Here is a 26,351-nt window from a genome sequence, read left to right as displayed (position 1 = left end):
TCCCAATATAAAAAGTGGTAGGGCTCATCTGATAACCAACACCATAGATTTTAAGATGGATCATTCAGAGACCCAAAGGACTCGGCAGAAAATTGTGACCAAATTTAAGATCACATTGGTCAGACTTACAGTATTTCACTTTTGAAGCAGGTTATATTGATGGATGTTTTATGTACACCTGTTTTCTCATTTGCTCTTTGTCAATTGTTCCTAGTTTAGAAATGCTAACTGCTGTAAGCTAAGATAGAAAGTAGGAATGAAGGAAATTGGCAAAATGGTGCTGACATAATGAAAGCTATATCAAATATTCCATGTGTTCATATCTAATAGTGTTTTCCATTCATCTCACGAGTGAGAAATCCTAAATAGCATTTCCTGTGTTATTTTTGTTTAATATTTATTATTTCTTGATTTTGTCTGTCTCACTTGTGAAGGTCCAGGGTGTTCTACAGCCTTCCTTGTGATCTGTCCTAGAAGATAATCATCACTGCCTAAAAACATCTTTCGGACTTCACTGTACTAAACTGTTCCAAAACATTGTTGCTGAATATACATTTTCCACCTAAAAATATAAAAAGTATTTTTTCACTGTTTCACCTTTGGGAATAGGGTTGTCAACTTTTACTTTGGTGACTACTGGAATGGTGAGAAGCTGAAGCATATTAATTCAATTTGCATCATTATGTGGAATGGGATAGAGAAAGCAGGGTTGGGTGGTGTGGTTATAGCATCTGAATTCAAAACAACGACAGGTGCAATGTTAAATCTCCCTAGCAGTTGTTTCTTAAAATGAATAAAGAAAAAATATAATGTTTTTTGCTCTGAAGTTATTCAAAGTGTTTAATTTAGTAAACTAAAAACAGAAGATGAAAATAATCAAAGGTGTAATTATGAAAAAAAATCAGATTTAGGATAGTTAAATCAAAGGAACTTTGTCATAGAGGACATGTATTCAGTCTGTGTACTAAAAACTTCTCAATTTATGCTTTCTAGCCTCTGACTAATCATGGAGTATTCAGCCTACACTGACTCAGCCTGATGAAATTTCCACTGTTAATCAATTTAAATGTGTATTGCCCTGCTTTTCCACATATTTAAAAGTCAACATTTTATAAACTATGCCAACTATATATGCAAAGGGCCATTATGAAAGTAGCTCCCGCCCAAATGCAGCTGAAGTATAGAGTTGTATAAGATTTAATGATAAATATGTTCCGTATGTTCAGAAACATAGTGAATGAAATGAAGCCATAAAAATGAAGAAAAGAAAAAATCACCATAAAAAGAACTGAATCTGAGTGCAATTTGTGGTGCCAGGACAAGACTTCTAAGGATGCATTATTCTCTTGAATACACTGGTCAAATAAAGCATGAGTACCACATTCGAAATGAAGGCTTGAGCATGCTCAGTTTTCTCTTCACTCCCTCTCCCTTTTCCAGCTCCCCCCTCTGCTGTAATCTGAGCCCAGAGCTATGACTGAGCAGGGAGACCGGCAGGAAGTGATGTCACACCAAGCTAATACGGCAGCAGCTATCCTAAACAAACAGAGAGCTTCTACAGCTGTTTACTCAGGTATGGTAAAGCATTCACCAGAATAGTGTATCGCTTGAACTATTGTGGCAAATCTATTGGCAATAGACAGTAGCTTTCCTTCTCCTTTAAGTAGAAGACAGAATTATTAACCATTGCAGTTTTGGGATCTGTTATCCAGAAACTACAGAAAGCTGCTAAATATGCCAATGGTGTTTCCCATTCCAAAATGTCATCTCATAGCTGTGTTATTTTACTTACACCACTGGTGGGTATGTGTGATTAAGCGTATAAATATATATTTATATAAAATCTATAGTTTGTATATGGATATATATAGTTTATGTGAGTGGATGGAGGGGTCAGTGTGTGTATGGATGATGGATTTCATTTGGAGGGGTTGAACTTAATGGACTTGGTCTTTTTTCAACCCAATCTAACTATGTAACAATGTATACAGTAGAGTCTTATATAGTGAATAAAGTAACATACATAGTAACATAGTAAGTAAGGTTGAAAAAAAGACACATGTCCATCGAGTTCAACCTTTTTTTTTTTTTTTTGTTTATTAACTACCTATCTGCCAGTTGATCCAGAGGAAGGCAAAAAACCCATCTGAAGCCTCTCCAATTTGCCTTAGAGGGGGAAAAATTCCTTCCTGACTCCAAAATGGCAATCGGACTAGTCCCTGGATCAACTTGGACTATGAGCTGTTTCCCATAACCCTGTATTCCCTTACTTGCTAAAAAGCCATCCAACCCCTTCTTAAAGCTATCTAATGTATCAGCCTGTACAACTGATTCAGGGAGAGAATTCCACATCTTCACAGCTCTCACTGTAAAAAACCCCTTCCGAATATTTAGGCGGAACCTCTTTTCTTCTAATCGGAATGGGTGACCTCGTGTCAGCTGGAAAGACCTACTGGTAAATAAAGCATTAGAGAGATTGTTATATGATCCCCTTATATATTTATACATAGTCATCATATCACCCCTTAAGCGCCTCTTCTCCAGCGTGAACATCCCCAATTTGGCCAGTCTTTCCTCATAGCTAAGATTTTCAATACCTTTTACCAGCTTAGTTGCCCTTCTCTGTACTCTCTCTAATACAATAATGTCCTGTTTGAGTGATGGAGACCAAAACTGTACGGCATATTCTAGATGGGGCCTTACAAGTGCTCTATACAGTGGAAGAATGACCCCCTCCTCCCGTGACTCTATGCCCCTTTTAATACAGCTCAAGACCTTATTTGCCCTTGATGCTGCTGACTGGCATTGCTTGCTACAGCCAAGTTTATCATCTACAAGGACTCCAAGGTCCTTTTCCATAATGGATTTGCCTAGTGCAGTCCCATTAAGGGTATAAGTGGCTTGGATATTTTTACATCCCAGGTGCATGACTTTACATTTATCAACATTGAATCTCATTTGCCACTTAGCTGCCCAGATTGCCAGTTTGTCAAGATCCTGTTGCAAGGATGCCACATCCTGGATGGAATTAATTGGGCTGGATAATTTTGTGTCATCTGCAAACACTGATACATTACTTACAACACCCTCCCCTAAGTCATTAATGAACAAGTTAAATAAAAGTGGACCCAATACTGAGCCCTGGGGGACCCCACTAAGAACCTTACTCCAAGTAGAGAATGTCCCATTAACAACCACCCTCTGTACCCGATCCTGTAGCCAGTTTCCTATCCATGTGCAAACGACTTCATTAAGCCCAACAGACCTTAGTTTAGAAAGCAGTCGTTTGTGGGGCCCAGTATCAAACGCTTTGGCAAAATCCAAATAGATCACATCTACTGCCCCCCCACTATCCAGAATCTTACTTACCACATCATAAAATGCAATCAAATTCGTCTGACATGACCTATCCTTCATAAAGCCATGCTGATTGTTGCTCATAATGCCATTCATTAGGACAAAATTTTGAATGTGATCCCTTAACAAGCCTTCAAATAATTTGCCCACCACAGATGTCAAGCTTACTGGCCTATAAATGCCAGGCTGAGATCGTAATCCCTTTTTAAATATTGGAATAACATCAGCTTTTCTCCAATCCATAGGCACCATACCAGATGACAGTGAATCTGAGAAAATCAGAAATAAGGGCTGGTCTAAAACTGAACTAAGCTCTCTTAGAACCCGGGGGTGTATGCCATCAGGCCCTGGAGCCTTGTTTACATTAATTTGTATTAAAGCTTTTTGAATCATATCCTGAGTCAGCCACTGACTAGATTGAGCTGAACCATTCGTGCAGTTATTAAGTGAGCCTGTGAACCCAGACTCCTCTATTGTATACACTGAAGAAAAGAACTGATTTAACACATTTGCCTTATCTGTATCTGTTACAACCATACTGGTACCATTATTTAATGGAGCAACACTCTCAACCTGCAACTTTTTACTATTAATATATTTAAAAAACTTTTTAGGGTTAGTTTTCACCTCCACCGCAATTAACTCTTCATTTCTTTTCTTAGCCTTCCGGATTGCTGATTTACAACATTTATTACAGTGTTTATATTCATTAAATGCAGCTTCTGTCCCTACAGATTTGTAGTTTTTAAATGCCTTTCTCTTCTTTCCCATTAACATCTTTACCTCTGTATTAAGCCACACAGGATGATTCTTAGAGCTTCTACGTTTAGTCCTTAAGGGAATAAATTGAGAACAGTAATGATTTAATATCAAGTACCCCCTCTTGTAAAATATAAGGATATTATAAGTCACCGAGGAGTTTCATGACCATATAAAAACACGAGGCCGAAGGCCGAGTGTTTTTATACAGGTCATGGAACTCCGAGGTATAAGCTGAGGTACCTAATTTTACCTACAAAAACTGGAAGAACGTATTGACTTGAGTATAAGCCTAGTTTAGTTAGGACCAAAAGTCAGTACCTGTGCCACCTTCTGTGATGCTGCAACAAGGGGTTCAATTGGAGGCTTCACAATCAGTGAAGTTTTAGCCAGTAAAGTCCTCAGTTAGAAGGTATGATGTGCACTCAGCAGCAGCATCGGCTCCAATCCAGTACTGGCAGTCTCACAGGCACTATGGGTGGAAGTGAAACTACTAGTGAGGGACACTAGCTGGCTGCTACCGGACGCAGGAAGCAGTGGGCCCACTGCCATGATTCACCGGAGAGGTACAATTCCGGTTTTGGTTGAGGCCCACTGCCCACACACCACCTGCATGCTGCATATGTGTTCCTGGCATCACCCATCACACCGCACGGTACTCAATAATAAATTATTTATTTTATAATGCTGTAGCTTGGTCGCAGGTCATTAAGTAAAGGTTCTAGGGGCCCAACAAGGCCGGGGCCCTGGCAGGCCGGTCCGACCCTGGCCGCAGGTCAGAAGCGCAGCTCTCTTCAGGGAAGAGGCACGTCGCGTTGATCAGCTAGGTAATTTTTAACTGACTCGAGTATGAGCCGATGAACTTTTTCAGTTTATTTTAGGTGCTGAAAAACTCGGCTTATACTCGAGTATATATGGTAGTCTCATTAAAATATATATAAATGCACTTGTGTCAACTTGTGCTCATACCTTTTATCATAGATTTTGCGGTAGCACATACTTTTGCAAATATGAAATATGAAATGACGGTATCCATCTTGCATGTGCCACCCATTTGTACTCAATTTAAAAACTCTCTCAATTACTCTGGGAAGGAATGTATTATGGGTTAACATGCTGAAATTCACAGATTTTTACCACTTTGCAATTTTTAAGTAAATTAACCCTATACGCTAATATCTCACAGCTGTTTCTCTTTTTAGCTAGACATTCCATAATGATAGTCTCTCCCCCCCCGAAAAAAAAGAGATGTGGAGTCCGGGTGGAATCTTACAGGTATGTCTGAAAAATGTAGAACTACAGCAAAACAAATAACTTCTTAGAATATGCAGAGGCAGAGCTCCCTATACTCGTATATACTGTATTTTACATTACAAGTAAGGAAGAGGGCTTGGGTCCAGGATTAATTCATATTAGGATGGTATTTGACTTCTTTGGTTTAAGCCCTCCTTAGTAAAAGATTTATTAAAACACAACTGTTTCAACCATAGCATATACCCCCAAGTCTCACTCTATTTGATCTTCATGTTAAGCTTACAGGAATACCTGCAGAAGCAAATAAGACATTTTACCACATTCTCGCTCTATCTGGCATTAGCTAGCCAGCCAGCCATCATGGGGCCAGCCATACAGTTTGGGAACAACGGAAAAATCTGTGAGTTGTAGTTCTACCACATCTATCTATACAAAACAATTGAATATGATAAATATCTTGAGTTTAAATTACAAAGAAATATTATTTAATGTTGCTTTGTCCTTCTTTAAACTAAACAGGCATAGTGAAGAATATTTGTAATTCCCAAGGAAGTTAACAGAGAAGACCACACACAATTCAGCATATTGAAATCTAAAGATATTTCAAGTCATGGCCTAGACATGAAAGCTAAATAGATTGTGGGCTCTGATTATTAGTATGAATAGTCAATAATAAAAAAAAATACACAGTTTTTGGCATAGGGGTGGGCTGAAGCAAATAAATGTAAGCTATTAATAGAAAAACAGATGTTTTACCAAGAAACCGAGGAAGTGGCGCTGCATATCCAACAGGAGAACCAATTTTTACAGGACACATAAAATACAGATGACCTCTTGCTGGTGGTGCTCCCTAAAACAGTGCCCCTTGAGGCTCTTATCTGTTCCTGTTATTGAAATGCACCGTAAGGCTACATTCTCTGTCCTCTACTACCTGGCTTATAAAGCAGTTGTAAATGAGAGTACCTACAGTATAAGAAGGTTTCTTTTGGTAAGTTTAAAAAAATAAAAATGCTTTCGCTACATAGCATTTTTAAAAAACAATTGTTTCAGTGTACTTTTTTTCTTAAATGTAAAAGGAAATGGAAAGTACGAAGAGTGGCAGAATGGAAAATCTTAAGAAACACTATGCATTTTTTGTTGACTACGATAGGATAATCCCATAACTGGTAAGTACTCTCCTCAAATTTTTGTGAACATTTATGTAAAGAAAAAACCCTTGTGGTGTCTTTCTTACAAACCATGCATCAGTCCAGTATGTAAATCCACCATTGTTTTAATATTGGGGTATTTTATGTGTATAAAAGATTATGTTTACTTTATGATTTATATTTTATTATTGCAAAGTGTCAATATTTTTTGCTAAAGCCTAAATATATTGGCTAAATATAATAGATTCTCTGTCTTTCTACAGCTGCTTTTGTTTATTTCTCTTCTGATATCCATGTATTTGTTTTCTTATCAGTCCACTAACATGACTGATATATAGTACAGTATTAAAGAACTGCCTGCCAGAAGCAGAGTGGGATTATGACTACTCTGTGACTTGGCGCCAGTTGACATATCAGACAGAACACAAAGAGAAGCTCTCACTGAAATGCTGCACATCAGCCTTTGTCTGTCAGGAAAACCCATGTGGCAGGACTGGGATGCAACTAACAGTTGCAATATATGATTCCATATGATTTTCATATGAGGTGGAGGCATTTAGTAAACACATCCTCCAATATAACAGCAGATATGAATGGTCACATGTAAACAGTATTTGACGTCCATGAGACTACTTAGTGATTTCAATGGGGGTATGATTGTGAGACATTTCAACAATCACATTGTAGCTATAATAATAAAAACAACTTCAGCCTATTTAAAAGCAGATTCAGCATCTATATTTGTTGGCTTATACAATCTAGGGGGGGTACAGATTGAAAGGGAAACTTAACCTTCAAGCTAACTTTTATTATATTTATAATTTATATATAGAATGTCCTATTCCTAACAACATTGCAACTGGGCTAATAGTTTTTAATAGCCTTCTTCTTCTAACAGCTTCCAAATGGGAGTCACTGACCCTGACAGCCAAAAACTATTGCTCTGCAAGGCTACAATTTTATTGTTATTCTTACTTAACTTCCTATTTAGTCCCTCTTCTATTCATATTCCAGTCTTTCATTCAAACCAGTGCCTGGTTGCTTTGGTAAAAACGCTAGAACCAGATAGCTGCTGAAATACAAATTGGAGAGCAGCTGAACAGAAAGATAAATAACTGAAAAACCACACAAAAATGAAAACATCAAAGACCAACAATAAATTATCTCAGAATATCAATGTCTACATCATACTAAAAGTTAAACGTTTTAAAAATGTGATGTGAAAGTTACAATATTCTAGGGCCTAAAAGTTGTTCAATTCTTTCTATAAGCCAAAGTCTGAATTCAGACCAAATTAAATAACTACACTGACGTGATTAAGCCCCAGTGACAGCACTTAAATATGCAAACACAAAACAAATCTCATTCATCAACCACTGCAACTTTCAGTTACCTATTTAGTTAATTAAATAATACAAAAAAAGGAACAGGAAGTCACAAAAACTTACCTTCGTATCTTTAAATATGAGGTTGTCATCAACATGTCTACCAGGACTGAAATACTGCAGAATCTTCACATTCTGCTCGTTCCCAAATATGCAGCAGAACAAGTGGAATACTATACTAAAGTTGCAGACACAGCTTTTTTAGACGTCTCATTTGCTATATTAATTACACCTATGCTGCCTAAATTATAAATGTCTGGACAAGATGTCTGCTTCCAAAGAATCATTTCTTCTCCTGAGAAATGGACAACTCAACTCCTTGGCTCGCTGCATAAACATTTCTCATTTCTACGCCTCACTTTAAATGAGCAATTGCGTGAGGGAGGATGAACACACACAACCCTACAAATCCACCAAGCCACCCTATTATTGATATGTTTTTGCTTATCCTAAATCAAGGGGGATATAAAAAGGCTGCAGTTAGACCACTACACCGTAATTTTTCATTTAAATGTATCTACAAAAAAATATAGGAAAGTGAATGTGTAATGATTTCCGTGTACAAGAAATTATTTCAGCAGCACTCCGATTATGGTGAAAAAATTGTAGCTTTATTCGTGCCTCAAGCTAAGCAACGTTTCAAGCCCTCTATCAAGCAAGGGCTGGAAAAGCTCGAAACGTCACTTAGCTTGAGGCACGAATAAAGCTACAATTTTTTCACCATAATCGGAGTGCTCCTGAAATAATTTCTTGTACACGAATCAGACCTGGGCAGACAGAGTCACAGATGGCACCCGACGCTGCAAAAAGCGGTGAGAGTGTTTGTGTAGCACTACTTTGTGTTTGTTGTTTAATGATTTCCTTTATTTTCATGAGCATATCTGACTGGCTCAGCTATCAGTTTTAATCTTGCCTGTAAACGTCAGTCAGGATGAACCATTCCTTATAACTGTTCATATCCCTCCTTTTAGGTTACTCTCACCCTAAAAGAAGTTGAGTGTGACGTCCCTTGCAACAGTTGCACCACAGCTGAAAACTAGTAACGAAAATTACCCAATACTTGTAATTGACCATTCAAGAAATGCCTAAATATGCATTAATATCTTGTTGATTAGTTGGTGTGATATAATAAACACCTTCCCATATGGTGCAAGCTAACATATTCAGATATAGCTGATTTTTACAAATTCCCAGTAGGGTTGCTTGTGCCTACTCTACTCTCTCTTAGAATACTACTATCAAATGAGAACAATCACATAGATTAGTGTAGGGGTCCCCAACTTTTTCTACCTGTGAGCCACATTTAAATGTAAAATAGGTTGGAGATTAACAGAATCATGCAAATATGGAATGTTATTGGCAATTGTTAGGCCCCATGTGGACTTGCAGCCTACAAGAGGCTCAGTGTGACAGTACACATGGTTTTTGTGTAACTAAACCTTAGCTTCAAGCCAGAAATTCAAAAATAAGCACCAGTTTTGAGGTCACAGGAAGAAATATACAAGGGGTCGGAGAGCAACATGTTGCTCAAGATCACTGGATTAGTGACTACTGCAGTATATATCAGTAAAGTAGTCCTTTCTGGTGCACAGATACCAATTTAGTAAACAGAAAAAATTACGTATTGCAACCTGAGCTTTAAACAACACCTGCCATCTGTTTACAAATCCAAAAAACAGAGTCCCATCTATTTCCCCAAACATCACAATGAATTGGGGTTGAGGGGGGCCTCTTAGGTTAAACATCCATAGTTTACAGCTGGAATCCTATATTTACAAATAGCAGGAGATGTCCAAAAAGGTCACTTAGAATCAACTAACCACCCTTCTAATTCTTAGTGTCAGTAGATCATACAATGCCTTGTAATTTTAAGAATGATTAGGTTCTTTACTTGCTCCACTGGGGCAGGGGCTGATGTGAATGATGTATATATGTCGCCTCTATATAAATACCAGGACATAAAAATTAAAGCTCATTTATTATTTTCACTTGAAGGGTCTGAACTAAAGCTCATTTATTATTTTCACTTGAAGGGTCTAAACTACTGATTACAACTAAAACAATATATTCTGTAGCCAAAGATGCAAACAGGACTGATCTGTGAATAAACTAACATCCACGGTAAGCATAGAACATGCATTTCTTTTAGGATCATCAGCCTACAAAACCCCTACCAAAAATCATATAAAACATAGTAGTAGTAGTAAGAAACACTTCCCCTTTGCAATCACAAAGTAACTAGTATGTATACTGCTTTGTTGTATGCTTTTTGGAGATTCTGCATTGTTTGCAGCTTTGGGTGCACGCTAAGACCCTCTTGTCTGGGTCCTTAAATTCACTGAAGACAAAAAGCAGCAACATTCCAAAATAGTGCTACTGCTTTTTGTCTTTTCTGACTCAGAATAACCATTACTGTCTAACTCTCTGGCCACTCTCACTCTCAGTAGTCAGATATTCTCCCATAGGCCCCCTGAAGTATAAAAAGGCACTGGCTCATTTACAAACACTGGGCCATATTTGTACATTGGCAGTAAATTATGGCAACCAATAAGCCAACATTAAAAGTAAAAATATCATTAATTGCCATGGATTATTTCCCTAGGGGGTGTAAAATAATTCACTGGGAACTTAGTCTACTTATAGTGTGTGCAGGCAATAACAAAACTAGGGATGCACCTAATGCATAATTTTCAGATTTGTCTGAATCCCAAATCTTCCACAAAAGATTAGACTGAACACTTTTTTTGGAGTAACTTGCATCATCCTGTCTATGAGAGCATACCTCGCAACACTTTGAAATAACATAATTGGACAATGTAGGACATGCTCTTAATATATACACAGCCATGCCAGTGCTACACAATATGTTGGCGCTATATAAATACATGTTAATAATGTTAATAATGTATAATGAGTACTGCCAGGAGCCCCATCCTCTTTCTGGTAAACCAATCAAACAGAAAAAAACAAGGAGGTGTGAGTAACTACAAAGCAGGAAAATAGCGTAGGGGCAGAGACACACACTCAGATTTGAGGAGATTATTCACCCAGCGACAATTATCCTCTTCTTAGGGGTGACTTATCTCCCCGTACTGCCTCCCATCGGCTAGAATGTAAATCACTGGTGGGATGGCAATTGGTGCACTTCGTTTTGTGATGTCGCATCACGAGGAAATTTAGACGACTTCAGAAAAAGGAAACGCTCAGAATGCCATCCCACCGGCAATTTAGATTCCGATGGGAGGCAGTTTGGGGAGATTAACCGCCCTGAAGAAGAGGCGATTTATCGACGGGCAACTAAATCTCCCCGAATCTGAGCGTGTCTGTGCCTTAATGACAGTCTCACTACTTGGGCAGGAAACCACACGCTGGTAATGTTTACCCATCACAGTAATTAGGGTGACACCTTTTAGAATTCAAACATTTTGACCACAGATACTTTTTAAAATGAATCTACCTGGAACTACAGTGAAACAAAAAACCCATGCCCCAGCTTCAAGAAAGCATCTGATATTACATACGGTAAAATATTTTGGGGTTAAAATGGTTAATCCAGATGCAGAAATAAGGCTAAAAAACAAGTATTAAATCAAATAATTCTTCAGACTAGTTGATTAACTGGTTCTTACCCACTCTCAACTTCTCTGTATATTTAATACAACTTTCAATACAGCTGTTTGGCAACCTACCTGTAAGTAATGGAGCTGAAGTTCAAAAATGGAGTAAGGACTACAGGTTGGACATCCATAATTCACACTGTTCAGACACTATAACTATTTTTAACTATAAAATTCAAATTTTTAATGGAAAAAAAAACTTTGAGTTTTCTGAGATTTATTATACCCCGAGGATGGAAAAAGTCCATATCTGAAAATCCTCCATCTCAGACCTGCTGTTATATACGGGAGAGGTATCTATCCTATTTGGAAGTTTCTGTGGGCTACACTGGAATTAGCCCAAAAATCCAACTATTTCGGGCAAAAAATTAGCGATTTGGAAAAAAATCCAAAAAAAGTTACGATTCAGATTTTGTTAAATAACCCCCTCTTTTGTTAGACAAGCTTATCCCTGTTGTATGCTAGACAGATTTTACATTTTTTTTCCTGAGAAAATGATGTCAGGCTACACAGAAAAAATCAGATACTTGATAAAAGTCAGTCACTGAAAGAATGAGCTCATATATGTATCTGCAGCCAAACAACTAAGTGACGAACCCTGAACTGGGAGAAGTCAGAAGGATAATTGGATTAAGGATGCTTTTTGAGCAATATATGCTAATTGCATCTGTATATTCCTCTATCACGGGAACATGCCGATCCTTGTATGATAGTTGGAATCACCGTCTTGTGTCTGGAGCTTTCCTGTAGTATATTTAAAGGGAACGTTTCCTGAAGAGCTGCAGTCAGTTCCATGTCTTTTAACTGCTACTTTTTAATGGAAGTGTCTGTTTTGATTAGTCAGTTTGCTTTCTAATATATGTGTTATAGCATTACAACAAACCTACGACAACAACAAAAAGTAATTTGAAGTTATATGTATTTTTATAAAGGCTTTTCTAACTAAGCTAAGAGCAAAATATATGGACAGTAGCATTTTGACTCGACAATCGTAAATACAATTTGGGTCTTCAGTGTGGACATGACTGTGGCTCAGCTAACACCTTGCTCCTGCACATTTCCACATTCAGCCATTCTGAATTTAACATGTAGAACCCAACTAGAACTGAAGCAGCTACATTAAATAGGGTCATCTTGCCTGGCAAACATATATGGCACTAGCTTTAAGGTTTAGAAAACAAATGAGGAATAGACAGTGGAAACATACACTTTCAGGGAAGGATAATCAATGGCACATGTACTAAAACATGTACAGCTACTTTCCTTTGCAGTGTTTGTGCTTCTCTGGTCTTTCAATCAGCATTCAGTATATTTCATATTAATTAAAGGTTTCAGCAGCCAATCAGAATCTAAGGCTAGAGGGTCACACTGAAGTTTTTTCCGTCCTATAGTATCCATTCAGTATCTTTTAGTATTAATAAAAGGTTTGGGCATCCAATAAGGATCAAAGGCTAGAGTGTCACACTGAAGCTTTCTCTACTGTAGGATGTAGGTGGGCACCACATTTCATATTTGTCTTCATCCCTATAAACCCCAAACATTTATACTCAGGTCAAGTATTTTAAACAACCTTTATACTGTTCGTATTCATTTTTTGGACAAAGAGTTCTAAAAAAAACTAAAAGCAGAGCTATATTTCAATAAATATCTATGGTCAGCATATACCCCATATACAGGTATGGGACCTGTTATCCAGAATGCTCAGGACCTGGGTTTTTCCGGATAACGAATCTTTCCGTAATTTGGATCTTCTTACTTTAAATCTACAAGAAAATCATGTAAACATTAAATAAATAGGATTCTTTTGCTTTCAATAAGGATTAATTATATCTTAGCTTGGATCCAGTACAAGGTACGGTTTTATTATTTCAGAGAAAAAGAAAATAATTTTTAAAAATTTTGGATTATTTCGATAAAATGGAGTCTATGTGAGATTCTGTAATTCTGAGCTTTCTGGATAACGGGTTTCTGGAGTATGGCCAGAAAACAACTAGCTGATCTTATATATAATAAATATAATAAATAAATAAACCCTACAAAATACTTGATGTCTGAATGTAGATTACATTTAAAACATTCACAGGATATAAATATAACGTGAAATGTATTTATGGGAGTATTAACTCACCAAAACACATATACCTACAATGTATATAGTATATCTATGTTTATCAGGAATGCGGTCGATTAAAACAAATTCATCTACATTAAGGAGATTATGAATATTTGATAGCTATAAACAATCCTGCACAAAAATACTGACTTCTAATTAAAATATTGCTACAGGGTATTGTTATTTTTTACCAGCTACAATAGGGCAAATCTAAATGGATGTTCTAACCATTTATTGCACAGTTTCTTAACTTTTTTAATGTTGGATCCAAATAATTTTTGAAGTTTGATTTGAGATCCGAGATTTCGAATTTAGTATGCATCTCCTTGTACAGGTATGGGAACTGTTATCCAGAATGCTTAGGACCTGGTATTTTCCCAGATAAGGGATCTTTCCATAATTTGGATCTGTATAGTTTAAATCTAGTAAAAAAAACTATTTAAACATAAACAAACCCAATAGGATTGCTTTTAATCCAATAAAGATTCATTATAACTTAGTTGGGATCAGGTACAAGGTACTGTTGTATTACTACAGAAAAAAAGGATACCGTTCTTAAAAGTTTGAATTATTTGTATAAAATGGAGTCTAGGTGACATGGCCTTCTTGTAATTCAGAGATTTCTGGATAACTGGCTTCTGGTTAACAGATCCCATACTACTTGGCCCCATGACTACTTATCAAATACATAATGCAGCTTTAAATCATCATCGTCATGTATTTATATAGCGCGGACAAGATACGCAGTGTTTTATCTTAGTTATAACAATAAATGGAGGATAACAAACAAGGGTACAGAGTACGATAAGATTAGAGAGCCCTACAAATTAGAGTTTATAAAGTAAAGGTTAGGGTACAATTGAGACATTTGAATTTTAGAAACAATTTTGTGATTTTTGATACAGCAATGATTGATTAATTAAGGTACATTGAATAAGCTTCTTTAAACAGGTGGGTCTTTAAAGGGATACTGTCATGAGAAAAAAAAAATTTTTCAAAATGAATCAGTTAATAGTGCTGCTCCAGCAGAATTCTGCACTGAAATCCATTTCTCAAAAGAGCAAACAGATTTTTTTATATTCAATTTTGAAATCTGACACGGGGCTAGACATTTTGTCAATTTCCCAGCTGCCCCATGTCATGTGACTTGTGCCTGCACTTCAGGAGAGTAATGCTTTTTGGCAGGCTGCTGTTTCTCCTTCTCAATGTAACTGAATGTGTCTCAGTGGGACATGGGTTTTTACTATTGAGTGTTGTTCTTAGATCTACCAGGCAGCTGTTATCTTGTGTTAGGGAGCTGCTATCTGGTTACCTTCCCATTGTTCTTTTGTTTGGCTGCTGGGGGGAAAAGGGAGGGGGTGATAATCACTCCAACTTGCATTACAGCAGTAAAGAGTGATTGAAGTTTATCAGAGCACAAGTCACATGACATGGGGCAGCTGGGAAATTGACAAAATGTCTAGCCCCATGTCAGATTTCAAAATTGAATATAAAAAAATCTGTTTGCTCTTTTGAGAAATGGATTTCAGTGCAGAATTCTGCTGGAGCAGCACTATTAACTGATTCAATTTTAAAAAAAATTTTTTTCCCATGACAGTATCCCTTTAAGGAGCGCTTGAAAGTTTAGAAAGAAGGAGAAAGTCTGACAGCTCGAGGCAGAGAGTTCCAGAGAAAAGTAGAAGCCAGAGAGAAGTCCTGTAGACGAGAATGGGCAGAAGTGATGAAAGGAGAAGTGAGGCGAAGATCAGAAGCAGAGCGAAGGTTGTGTGAAGGAGTGTATTTGGAGATCAGAGATGAAACATAGGGAGGGGCTTCATTATTAAGGGCCTTGAAAGTGAGTGTTAGTAATTTGAATTTGATTCTAGAGAGAGATTGGGAGCCAGTGAAGGGACATGCATATGGGAGCAGCTGATGTTGAGCAGCGAGATAGATGAATGAGTCTAGCGGCCGCATTTAGAATAGATTGGAGTTGTGAAAGGTGACTTGTTGGAATACCTGCAAGGAGTAGGTTGCAGTCATCAAGGCGGGAGATGATGAGAGACTAAAATAGTGTTTTAGTTGATTCTGAACCAAGATATGGTCGTATTCGGGCAATGTTGCACAGTTGAATATGACAAATATTTGGATGTGTGATGAAAAAGACAGCTGCAAGTCTAGGATAACTCCTAGGCAGCGTGCCTGTGTGGTGGAATGAAAGGTGGTGTTGTTTACTGTGAGTGATATCTGAGGGACAGGGAAAGATCTTGGAGGAAATATAATGAGTTCTGTTTTAGAAAGGTTCAGTTTCAGGTGGCGCTGTCACATCCAGGAGTAGACAGCAGAGAGACAGTCTGTAACTTGGGAAAGGACAGAATTAGAAAGATCGGGAGTAGACAAGTAGAGTTGGGCATCATCAGCATAAAGGTGATACTGAAGTCCAAACGACTGAATACGTTTTCCTAGCGAAGTTGTTTAGAGCGAGAACAGCAGAGGGCCTAGAACAGAGCCTTGAGGAACTCCGACAGAGAGAGGGAACGAAGTAGAAGTAGAGTTAGAAAAGGCAACTTTAAAGGAACGGTCAGACAGATAAGATGTAAACCATGAAAGAGCAGTGTCATGAATGCCAGCTGAGTATAGAATCTCTAGGAGGAGTTTAAATGGCAAAATACCATAAAACTTTGTAAAGTATATCACATGGAGCTTAGTAACCCTGCTTTTTTTTTTAACTGGTTTCACCATTGTCCAGGTTTTCCCGCATAATAGGCTAATTATATGATAGACTCTGTATCTGAGCACAATATTGCAATAAAGTCATGGAGCCCTTGAAATTCAATGGAGTAAAATGACCATAATTAGCTACATCAGCCTGCAAGCCTACAGATGGATATTCCTAATCTAAAGACGAAACATTAATATTTACTTGATTTACTATGATATATTTTTATTACACAGATATTCTGAACAATTGTTTTAGTCATATTAAATGCGTTTTACATACATGAGTGTCTTTCTTGTGGAGAAGGTAAAATAAGCATTTTGTTGTAAAAAACAAAAAAAACAAAAAAAAAATCTATTTTATTTGAACACTCATTACTTTATTAATGAGCCTATGTGACTTGGCTTAAATCTTGGCAGCAAGAGTTTAGTTTGACCTAAAACAGTTGGCCAAACAGCAGCAAGAATTGCCCCAGTGAATACATTATCAGACAAAAAAGGGCGAGGGATGGCATTTCCAACTTACTACTTCAGTAGGCCTGTAGTACTTGAGATCAACCTTCACATGGATATTCCCAGTCTCACTGCATCGTCCCACCTCATTTTCATTCTTGCCTTCCCACCTGAAAAGAAGATAAACATTTGAGCTACTTTCACGCACACATACCAAGTTAGAAACATTTGCTGTTTCTTCACACCCGAAGCCCGATGTCAACACCCTCTCACCAGGAGTGTGTAAACTCATTAACAAAAAGAACAAAGGCCAATGCCAAAATGTTACAAGAATAACTTCCAAAGCTATTACATTCTTGTTAAGTGTGAAATTCTCAACTTGCACATCCTATGTTGTGAGGAGCAGATATATTTGTTAAGAGAGACACCTATTAGGCCAGAGACAAACGCTCAAATTCGGGGAGATTATTCGCCCAGTGACAAATCTCCTCTTCTTCGGGGCGACTAATCTCCCTGAACTGCCTCCTGCTGGCTAGAATGTAAATCTCTGGTGGGATGGCAATCGGTGCGCTTCGTTTTCCGAAGTCGCCCGAAGTTGCTTCACAAGGAAACTTCGGGAGACTTAGGTAAACAAAGCACTCCGAGCGCCATCCCGCCGGCAATTTAGATTCTAGCCAGCAGGAGGCAGTTCGGGGAGATTAGTCGCCCCAAAGAAGAGGAGATTTGTCGCTGGGCGAATAATCTTCCCTATCTGAGCGTGTGTCTCTGCCCTTAGGTTTTAGACATGTTCTGCTGCAGAACCTATATTTATAATTAAAGTCTTGGTACTTCATCATGTAACCATGGTAATTAAGATCGTTTCCTGTAATTTATCTAAGAAAACATGTTTTGATTAGCAAAAATCATTAATTAGTATTTAGGAAAAGTGTTACCATCACTATTTGAAGAGCAGTTGAAGTAGCAACAGAAGAATGCCAAGTATAAATTGTCCTCTTTGTTTCCTACTCTTTAAGGGCCTTTGAAAGAAAGCTTTTTAACATATATTGCTAGATCCAATAACAAAGCGATCGTCCAAAAACAGAAAACTAAAAATATCTTGCTTACACAGTACCAATGTTTAAACTGTATATCGTGGAGTATTTATTATTTTAGCTCTTACATTAGCAGCCATAACCAAACAATTGCACAGCAGCAAAACAATTCTACTAGGAATGCTGGCAGCATTGGTACAAGCTTTTCATAATGGTGTAAATGTGAATTCAGTGGCATGGTACTGAAACAGTGAGGTTATTTTAAACATTGAATCAGTGCCACACCTATTAATCAATGCAGATTTCCTAATTGTTTTAAGAATTGATTGTCAGACAGTCAATTCTTTTTATGGCAATGGTACTTACAGTGTATATACAATCTAGGTAACAAAATTATGTATATTTACCATTATATGAGGCAGTTACTTACAGTTTTGGTACCAACATTAACCCATATTGAGTCCTGGCTATTATTCCATGAAAACACTCAGTTCATACAAAGGACAATTGCCTTTGAGAAAAGTCACTGACATTTGGCATGGTTATGGCACAATATTTAGGGGCATATTTACCAAGGGTCAAATTTGAAAAAAAGGGTCGAAATTGAAAAAACTTCAGAATTCGAATTCAAAAAGACCAACCGAAATGAAGTTGAAGTTTTTTTTGGGTCGAATAGGTCTGTTTTCAATCGAATTCGAATCGTATGAATCAAAGGAATAGCACATTTGATCGAATTCGATTTGAAGTTTTACCCCAAAAAAACTTTGATTTTTCAAAGTCCACCAATTGACTTTAAATAGGTTTTAGGAGGTCCCCCATAGGCTAAAACAGCAAGAAACAGTACAGGATAAGTTTCAATATTCAAATTTTTTTTGCAAATTTGAATAGAATTTGGACTATTCTCTAGTCCAGGGATCCCCAACCTTTTGAACCCGTGAGCAACATTCAGAAGTAAAAGGTGTTGGAGAACAATGCTAACATGAAAAATGTTCTTGGGGTGCAAAATAAGTGTTGTGATTGGCCATTTGGTAGCCCCTATGTGGATTGTCAACCTACATTGAGACTCTGTTTGGCAGTGCATCTGGTTTTTATGCAACCAAAATTTTCCTTCTTTGAGGCCACTGGGAGCAACATCCAAGGGGTTGGAGAGCAACATGTTGCTCACAAGCTACTGGTTGGGGATCACTGCTCTAGTCGAAGTACACAAAAATAGCTAGAAATTCGATTTTTTTTTTTTTGCATTTGACAATTCACCTCGACCTTTGATAAATCTGCCCCTTAATTTCTTCAAAAGGTGGAGCATCAGCCCATCACAACAAAACGTGTAGGACAATCTTGCTTATTGCCATCATTTGTGCAACAGAATCTGTTAACATGTAGCATGGTTAACACTGCACATTTAGGGGGGGTTATTTACTAAAATCCAATATTTTCTCACTATTTCAGTTAAACAACTTTGACCAAAAAAAAGTTGGTGTGGGAAAAGACTACGCTTGATAAAATTGTGTGTTATAACCCAAATCTGCCATTGACTTCTACATGACCGTGTCAGGTTTGAGATGGAGTATCTTTTTACTCTGACTTTTAGAAGCCTCTGGGTATAAAAAAAAATCCCAAAATATTTTTTTCACAGAAAAAAAAAATTCCCCTTAAAAAAAAATAAATAAAAAAAGACTTTATTAAATAAACCCCTCAATGGCAATAAAAACATGCGCAGGTTTTCAGCTTCTGTGACAACAATATCCAAATTCTCCAGCTCAGGATCTCGGCACCTCCCACATTTGAATGCAGTTTATTGCAATGCAATGTGGAGCTTTCATACTGGGAATTTTCCAAACAATCACAACTGCAGGCCAATAAAACAAACACATGGTTTGGAAACCATGGCAGCTTCTAAATACGGATATGGGGTTAAAAAAAATCTTAAAGGGGTTGTTCACCTTCAAACGACTTGTTGTTTTCAGATAGATCACCAGAAATAACGACTTTTTACAATTACTTTTGATTTTCTATGCGTCACTGTTTTTCTAATATTGAAGTGTAAAGCGTCATTTTTCACCTTCTACAGCAGCTCTGGATTGAATTGAAAATTCGAAGTAAAAATTCGAATTCGAAGTTTCGAGCCATTTTTGTGTACCTGACCAGGGAATAGTCCAAATTAGAATTTGAAAAAAAATTAGAAAATTCGAATATCGAAATTTATCATCTAAAACTTGCCAAGTTTTAGCCTATGGGGGACCTCATAGAACCTATTTGGAGTCAATTGGTGGACTCTGAAAAATCAGTTTTTTAAAAAAAATCTTTTAATCGAATAGGACCGAATACGATCTTACTTCGTTTTGAACAATCGAATATAGCCTATTCACCCACAGAAAAAAAGAGTGTTTTTTTAAATACATTTTGGTTTGTTTTTTTTATTCAAATTTCGAAGTTATGGGAGTTCAAAAAAACTCCCATTACTTCGAAATTCGACCCTTGATAAATCTGCCCGCTAGTTGATACATTTCTTTGTCCCTGCTGAGCAGAATCCCTGAGTTTCATTATAGGCAGCTGTTAGAATTGATACAATAATTGCTAATAAATATTCTGCTGAGCAATGTATCTGCGCCTGAATTACTGAGCTGCCAGACAAACACCAGAGACACGAACATTAGGGTAAGTCACACCTGGAGATTCGGGGAGATTTAGTTGCCCGGCGACTAATCGGCTTTTCTTTGGGGCGACTAATCTCCCCGAACTGCTTCCCCGTGTCTTCCGCCTGCTACAATGAAAAAACATTTTCATTTTCCAAAGTTGCCCAAAGTTTCCTCGTGAGGACTTCGGTGGCCAGATCAAATTTGCAGTAGGATGCACAGTGATATTTAGGTACAGCCTAGGTTAGCTTCCCTGATGCTGCACTTCCATGAGATATAGGTTGAGTGACTTAGAGCACAAGTGGCTCTGGCCTCTGGCTTTCTTAGAAAAAGTCTGCTGCATTTAAAAAAAAAAAAAAATATTATTAGTGTGGAAGAAAGTTTTATGCATTTGCAATGGAAAGCTCAGATTACTAAATGTTTTCTCAAATTCAAGTTTAATAAAATGAGTCTGTCAAACAATTTGCATATCTCTGTGAGAGTCCACAATGATGCTGAAGTAGCTTCAGCATCATTCAGCACAGTAATGCATGTCAGGCCCGGACTGGCAATCTATGGGTTGTGGCAAATGCCAGAGGGGCTGTTGTAAGGTCCCATAGACAGTCACTTTTAAGTGGGCTGGTGGAGGACTATTTGGGCCTCTGTGTACTTGGAATGCCAGGGCCTATTTTGACTCCCAGTCCAGACCTGATGCATGTTATATGGCAAAGAGCAAAAATTGTTCATTGTTCTCTATATACAGCTATTACATCCTTAGTAGAAGCATTTTTTTTTTTTTTTTTTTTAATCTTCTCTGCAGCCCTATTAGTCGCCATATCGCACAAAAGTTGATTGGTTACTTCATGAGCTATCATTTGCATGGAACTTCTCGACTTGCAATCGTACTGTTCCCTGGGGCTAATCTGATCCTAACATCCTGACAGCCACGAAACAAACCAACACATTTATCAGATCAGATCTCATAGATGCAGCAGTTTGTCCAAAAGTGGCTGAAAACTACTTGTAACTCATTTGCAAGTGGCTTGCTTAGGCACTGTTTGTAAAATGTTAATGGCAGATAGTAAATCAGATGCTAATTTATAAGCAGTTGATTTTTTTAAGGAAAATGTTCAATCTGCAGGGAGAGTAAGATTATATTTTAGCACTACTACTATGAATGCACAACAATATTTTATTTCTGACTTTAACAACACTTTAACTTGAATTACATAGAAAAGCAGTGCTGACCTAACAGAGGCATTTTATATATGATGATCCCTCTTTGGGCATGTGCAATACTTGCAGCTGAATCAGAAGAAAATAGGTTTCACTGGTTTGTAATGCAGATTATTGAACCACACAAATCTGTGTAATTGGATTTTAACAATAATGTGGTCTTAGAAGTAAAAAACAAATATAAATTGCCACAGCCATGCAAAGTCCTTCATTGTTAGCCACTACATAAAGCATTCTTACATAAAGCAGATGTGTGTCATGCACAATACATAGACCTACAAAAAAAAAAAAAAAAAGGCATGGATTTTTTTCCCGTCTTTTGCTGCTATTCCTTTGGATTGGTACCATAACTACAGTTCAGAAAGCATAATATAGTACAGCAGATTAAAGCTGGCCATAGACCATTCCCATAACCATTCAGATCAAATCAAGTAGTAAAAGAACAGATGAGCCGATGTTCTGCCCCTGACAGCAATCATACGAAAGTTATGTCTGACAAAAGTTAGTGACAGTCTCCCACTGAAAATCGTACGATCAGCAATACATGCACAGAAATTATCGGTAGCCGACAGTAATTTTCTAACCTGTCCGATCGTCTGAACGACCAATCGACATGGCACGAAAAATGTCGGGACAACCCACACACGCCAGATCCGTACAATCAAATCTTTGCATCTATGACCAGCTTTACTCACTCATTTTTGGCGTAAGATGACCTTTTTAGTTGTCAATGTAGTTTCATGGGTTTTCCTTTTGAATACTATAGTGACATTGTGGAGTTATTGCTGGATCTTTATTGGTATCTTTTCTGCCAGTAATATACCTAAAATATGCCCTGTGTCTCTGACACAGGGGTCCTGAGTTCAATTTTGACTTGTGTACTATACACTACAGTTTGTGTTTGTGGGTTTTCTCCAGTTACTCCACTTTCTCCAAAAACATACAGGTAGGTTATCTGGTTCCTGATAAAAAAATGACCCAACTGTGATGGGAACCACTGGAGCAGGGACTTATGTTAATGACAAAATATCTGTGAAAAATCTTTGTACACTTTGCACTGTGTAAATATGTCAGCACTACATAAATAAAAGATAATAATAATAATGAAGAGTGGTTATATTACAGATTCACCGCCCTCGTTTAAATAATGAATACTGAGCCTGCCCTGCTTTCTTTACTGCTTTTACTCTTAATACTCCTTATCTTAATACTCCTTATCTTAATACTCCTTATCTTAATACTCCTTAGATGGTTAATTACAGCTGAGTGCACCCTCAGTCATTTTTTATAGAAAGCCAGCATGACTGAGTATTTTGTGGATTGTCACTCAGTGAGCTTACTTTTATATGTGCACCAGGCAACCCATCAGTCAGATGAGGGATCATGGTATCAATGCAAAGTATAACGACAGCCCCACCAATTGGTAGTTAGCATATACACTGATATTTTTTAAATTTTCACTTCTGTTTGGAGTACAACTGATCTGCCAATAATACAGATAGATCCATAATAAATAGTAGCCATGTGAAGGCCTGTTACTGTGTCTAAGACAATTGTTGGAAGACATTTGAATTGTTACAGATATCTAATGAGAGTATTAGCTATCTTTGGTTGTCAACACCTTTATTCAGTTTGCAGTAGCATGTCTCATTATAGTTCAGTATAAATGATAGATTACTGTTAGGAGAAATTTGTATTACTAGTTTTCATTTAGCCACAACCTATTAATAATTCATCTTTAGGTGTGTCAAAGAAGCCTCTAACAACTTTACCTGTAGACAGGAACGCTATCAGAAATCGTAGGGCCCCATACAACAAAATTTCCTGGGCCCCCTGGGCTGCGCCCACCGCAAGCCCCACCTACAGGTCCGCCCTCCCCACCACACCGTAAATAAACAAAAAAAATATTGGTGGCTAGGGTTCCCACATGTTAATAAAAAATAAAAAGATATTGGTGGTCAGGGCCCCCCATAAAAAAACATTTGTGACCAAGGCCCCCCCATTAAAAAATATTGGTGGCTAGGACCCCACATGAAAAAAAAAATTGGTGGCCAAAATTGGTGGCCAGGCCCCCCCCCCACATTATAAGAAAATTGGTGGCAAGGGCCCCTTAAACATCCATGCCTTCCCAAAGTCAGCAGTTCTCAGAAAGATGGGGGGCACGGCTAATCAAGTAAGTGTGGTGTGGCCGGGTGCCCCTTACTCTCGGGCCCCCTACAACTCTCCCCCCTGTCCCCCCCCTGATGGCTGCCCTGCCTGTAGAATACCAATAAGTAATATTTACAGTGCTAAACCTATCCTCCACATGCTTTGGGGCAGATTTATCAAAGGTCGAGGTGAATTGTCGAATAAATAAAATAAAAAAATAGAATTTCAAGCTATTTTTTGTATACTTCGACTAGGGATTAGTCCAAATTCAATTTGAAAAAAAATTTGAAACTTCGAATATCGAAATTTATCATGTACGATCTCTTTAAAAATTCTACTTTGACCAGTCGCCATCTAATGAAAGTAATTACAAACAATGGTTTCCTCTATTAGCTACCTTTGGTTGTCAACACTTTTATTCAGTTTGAAAATAGCATGTCTCACTATAGTTCAGTATAAATGATAGATCACTGTTAGGAGAAATTTGTATTACTAGTTTTCATTTAGCCACAACCTATTAATAATTCATCTTTAGGTGTGTCAAAGAAGCCTCTAACAACTTTACCTGTAGAATACCAATAAGTAATATTTACAGTGCTAAACCTATCCTTCTCATGCTTTGGGGCAGATTTATCAAAGGTCGAGGTCAATTTTCCAATAGATTAAAAAAAAATCGAATTTCAAGCTATTTTTTGTATACTTCGACTAGGGATTCCAAATTTGATTTGAATTTGAAAAAAAATGTGAAACTTCGAATATCTAAATTTATCATGTACTGTCTCTTTAAAAATTTGACTTTTGACCAGTTGCCATCTAAAACCTGCCGAATTGCTGTTTTAGCCTATGGCGGACCTCCTAGTACCCATATGGAGTCAATTGGTAGACTTTGAAAAATCAAAGATTTCTTTGGGGGAAAACTTTGAATCGAATTCGATCGAATGCGCTATTCCTTCGATTCAGCCGAACACAGACCTATCTGATCGAAAACTGACCTATTCCACCAAAAAAACTTTGACTAAATTTCTGTTGGTCTTTTTGAATACGAATTTCTACGTTTTTTCAATTCGAAATTTGACCCTTGATCAATATGTCCCTTTGTGTGCACATTCTCTGCAATCTAGTTTGTGCTGTGTAACAAAGATAAGCTATGTAGATGCTACGATTTACTTACAACTTGAGGGGAATTTACTAGCTAGTTTCAGGATAAAATGACTCATACCAATTTAAAAAAATAAAACTGCTTTTTTCCCTGATGCCTATAAAAGTTTATATTTAGTTATTTAAAGATTCTTTAGAGATTTCACCCCTGCCCTCATAGCTGTGCGGGTCCAAAGGAACTGCATAGGAAAATAAGAGGGTTCTACTTTGCATGGGTGTAATCATTACTGTAGATATGTTTGGGTATCATTTAGCTTTTCCAAGAAAACTGCTTATGTGTAATTTTACTAGATCACTGAAAAATCAGTCCACATAGAACAGTTCAACATTCCTCTTTAATATGGGAGACTTACAAAACCTGCCTTAGACTCGGCAAAGCAAAGATTTCAGCACAATCATGTTCATTACTTTTGTTTAACTACTAACATACGGGGGAGTGTACATATATGCATTCTGCATTCACATGTTGCACAGCTAAGCAAAGTCACCCATATTTAATAAACACGATCATCTCCCCAAAAAAAGTTTTGAAAGAAAACAACGTATAATGATTTAACCCGTTTACTGCCACTGAAAAGGTACAGAGAAATAAAAAAATATCTTCTCGTTATCTTCTCTTACATCTTTAATAGCTTGTTGAGCAATTATTACTGATTTGGTCAAGAACCACTCGCTATCATTAATAAAATGACAATATATTTAAAAATTAATAAAAAAGTGTCCATTCTCACAAACATGTGAAAGATATTCTGGTTCTCAAGCTTTTGTTGAAACTTTGAATCAGTCATGATCTCTACCAGTGGGTCCTGCAACTGCCACGAAGAAAGGGGGAAGTATTTATAAATATAGAGTAAAAATGCAATAAAGTAAAATTGGAGTAAGAATAAAACCCAAAAAATAGGTCATGTGAAGAACTACACATGGCGTTTTCTTACACTTTGGTATTTAATGTTGGTCTTTCTTTACAACAATTTTTTTTTCACAAATCTGTCCAACAATCTAGACATAACACCAGTTTGTTAAAACAACTTTGCTTATATTTATAATATATATTTATAAAATAATACAGAGGCGAGATCAGGGGGCTTGTATAGGGGTGTGGGTCTCATCAGCAGGGCTCACCGGGATTTTAAATGGTGTCTCACGGCCCAGTCCGACCCTAATGGGCGGATTTATAAAAGATCGAATTTATGTGATATTTTTTTTAATCTAATAAATTCGAATATACTCAAAACTTGAATGGGAGGTTTTGTCAGAAAAAAATCTGAACGTCTAATATTTGATCGAATAGTCCCGACTCGAAAATTCGAATCAAATTGAGTTTTCCTTCTGAAAAAACTAGAATGTCAGTAAGGCAGTTAACATAGTCAAATCATAAATCTCACA

General features: G+C 37.3%; 1 protein-coding gene across 1 annotated transcript in view; it reads right to left on the bottom strand.

Moving 5' to 3' along the window:
- gmds.S (GDP-mannose 4,6-dehydratase S homeolog) overlaps window positions 1-26,351 on the bottom strand; it is a 370,681-nt gene that overhangs the window by 61,771 nt on the left and 282,559 nt on the right. Inside the window, exon 9 of the mRNA NM_001092144.1 lies at window positions 16,854-16,950. Within this exon, the coding sequence (NP_001085613.1) occupies window positions 16,854-16,950 (97 nt within the window). The remainder of the gene's footprint in view (window positions 1-16,853; window positions 16,951-26,351) is intronic.

Source organism: Xenopus laevis, chromosome 6S, assembly GCF_017654675.1.
Source record: "Xenopus laevis strain J_2021 chromosome 6S, Xenopus_laevis_v10.1, whole genome shotgun sequence".
NCBI classification, from domain to species: Eukaryota; Metazoa; Chordata; class Amphibia; order Anura; family Pipidae; genus Xenopus; species Xenopus laevis.
This window is presented reverse-complemented; position numbering and strand designations above follow the sequence as displayed.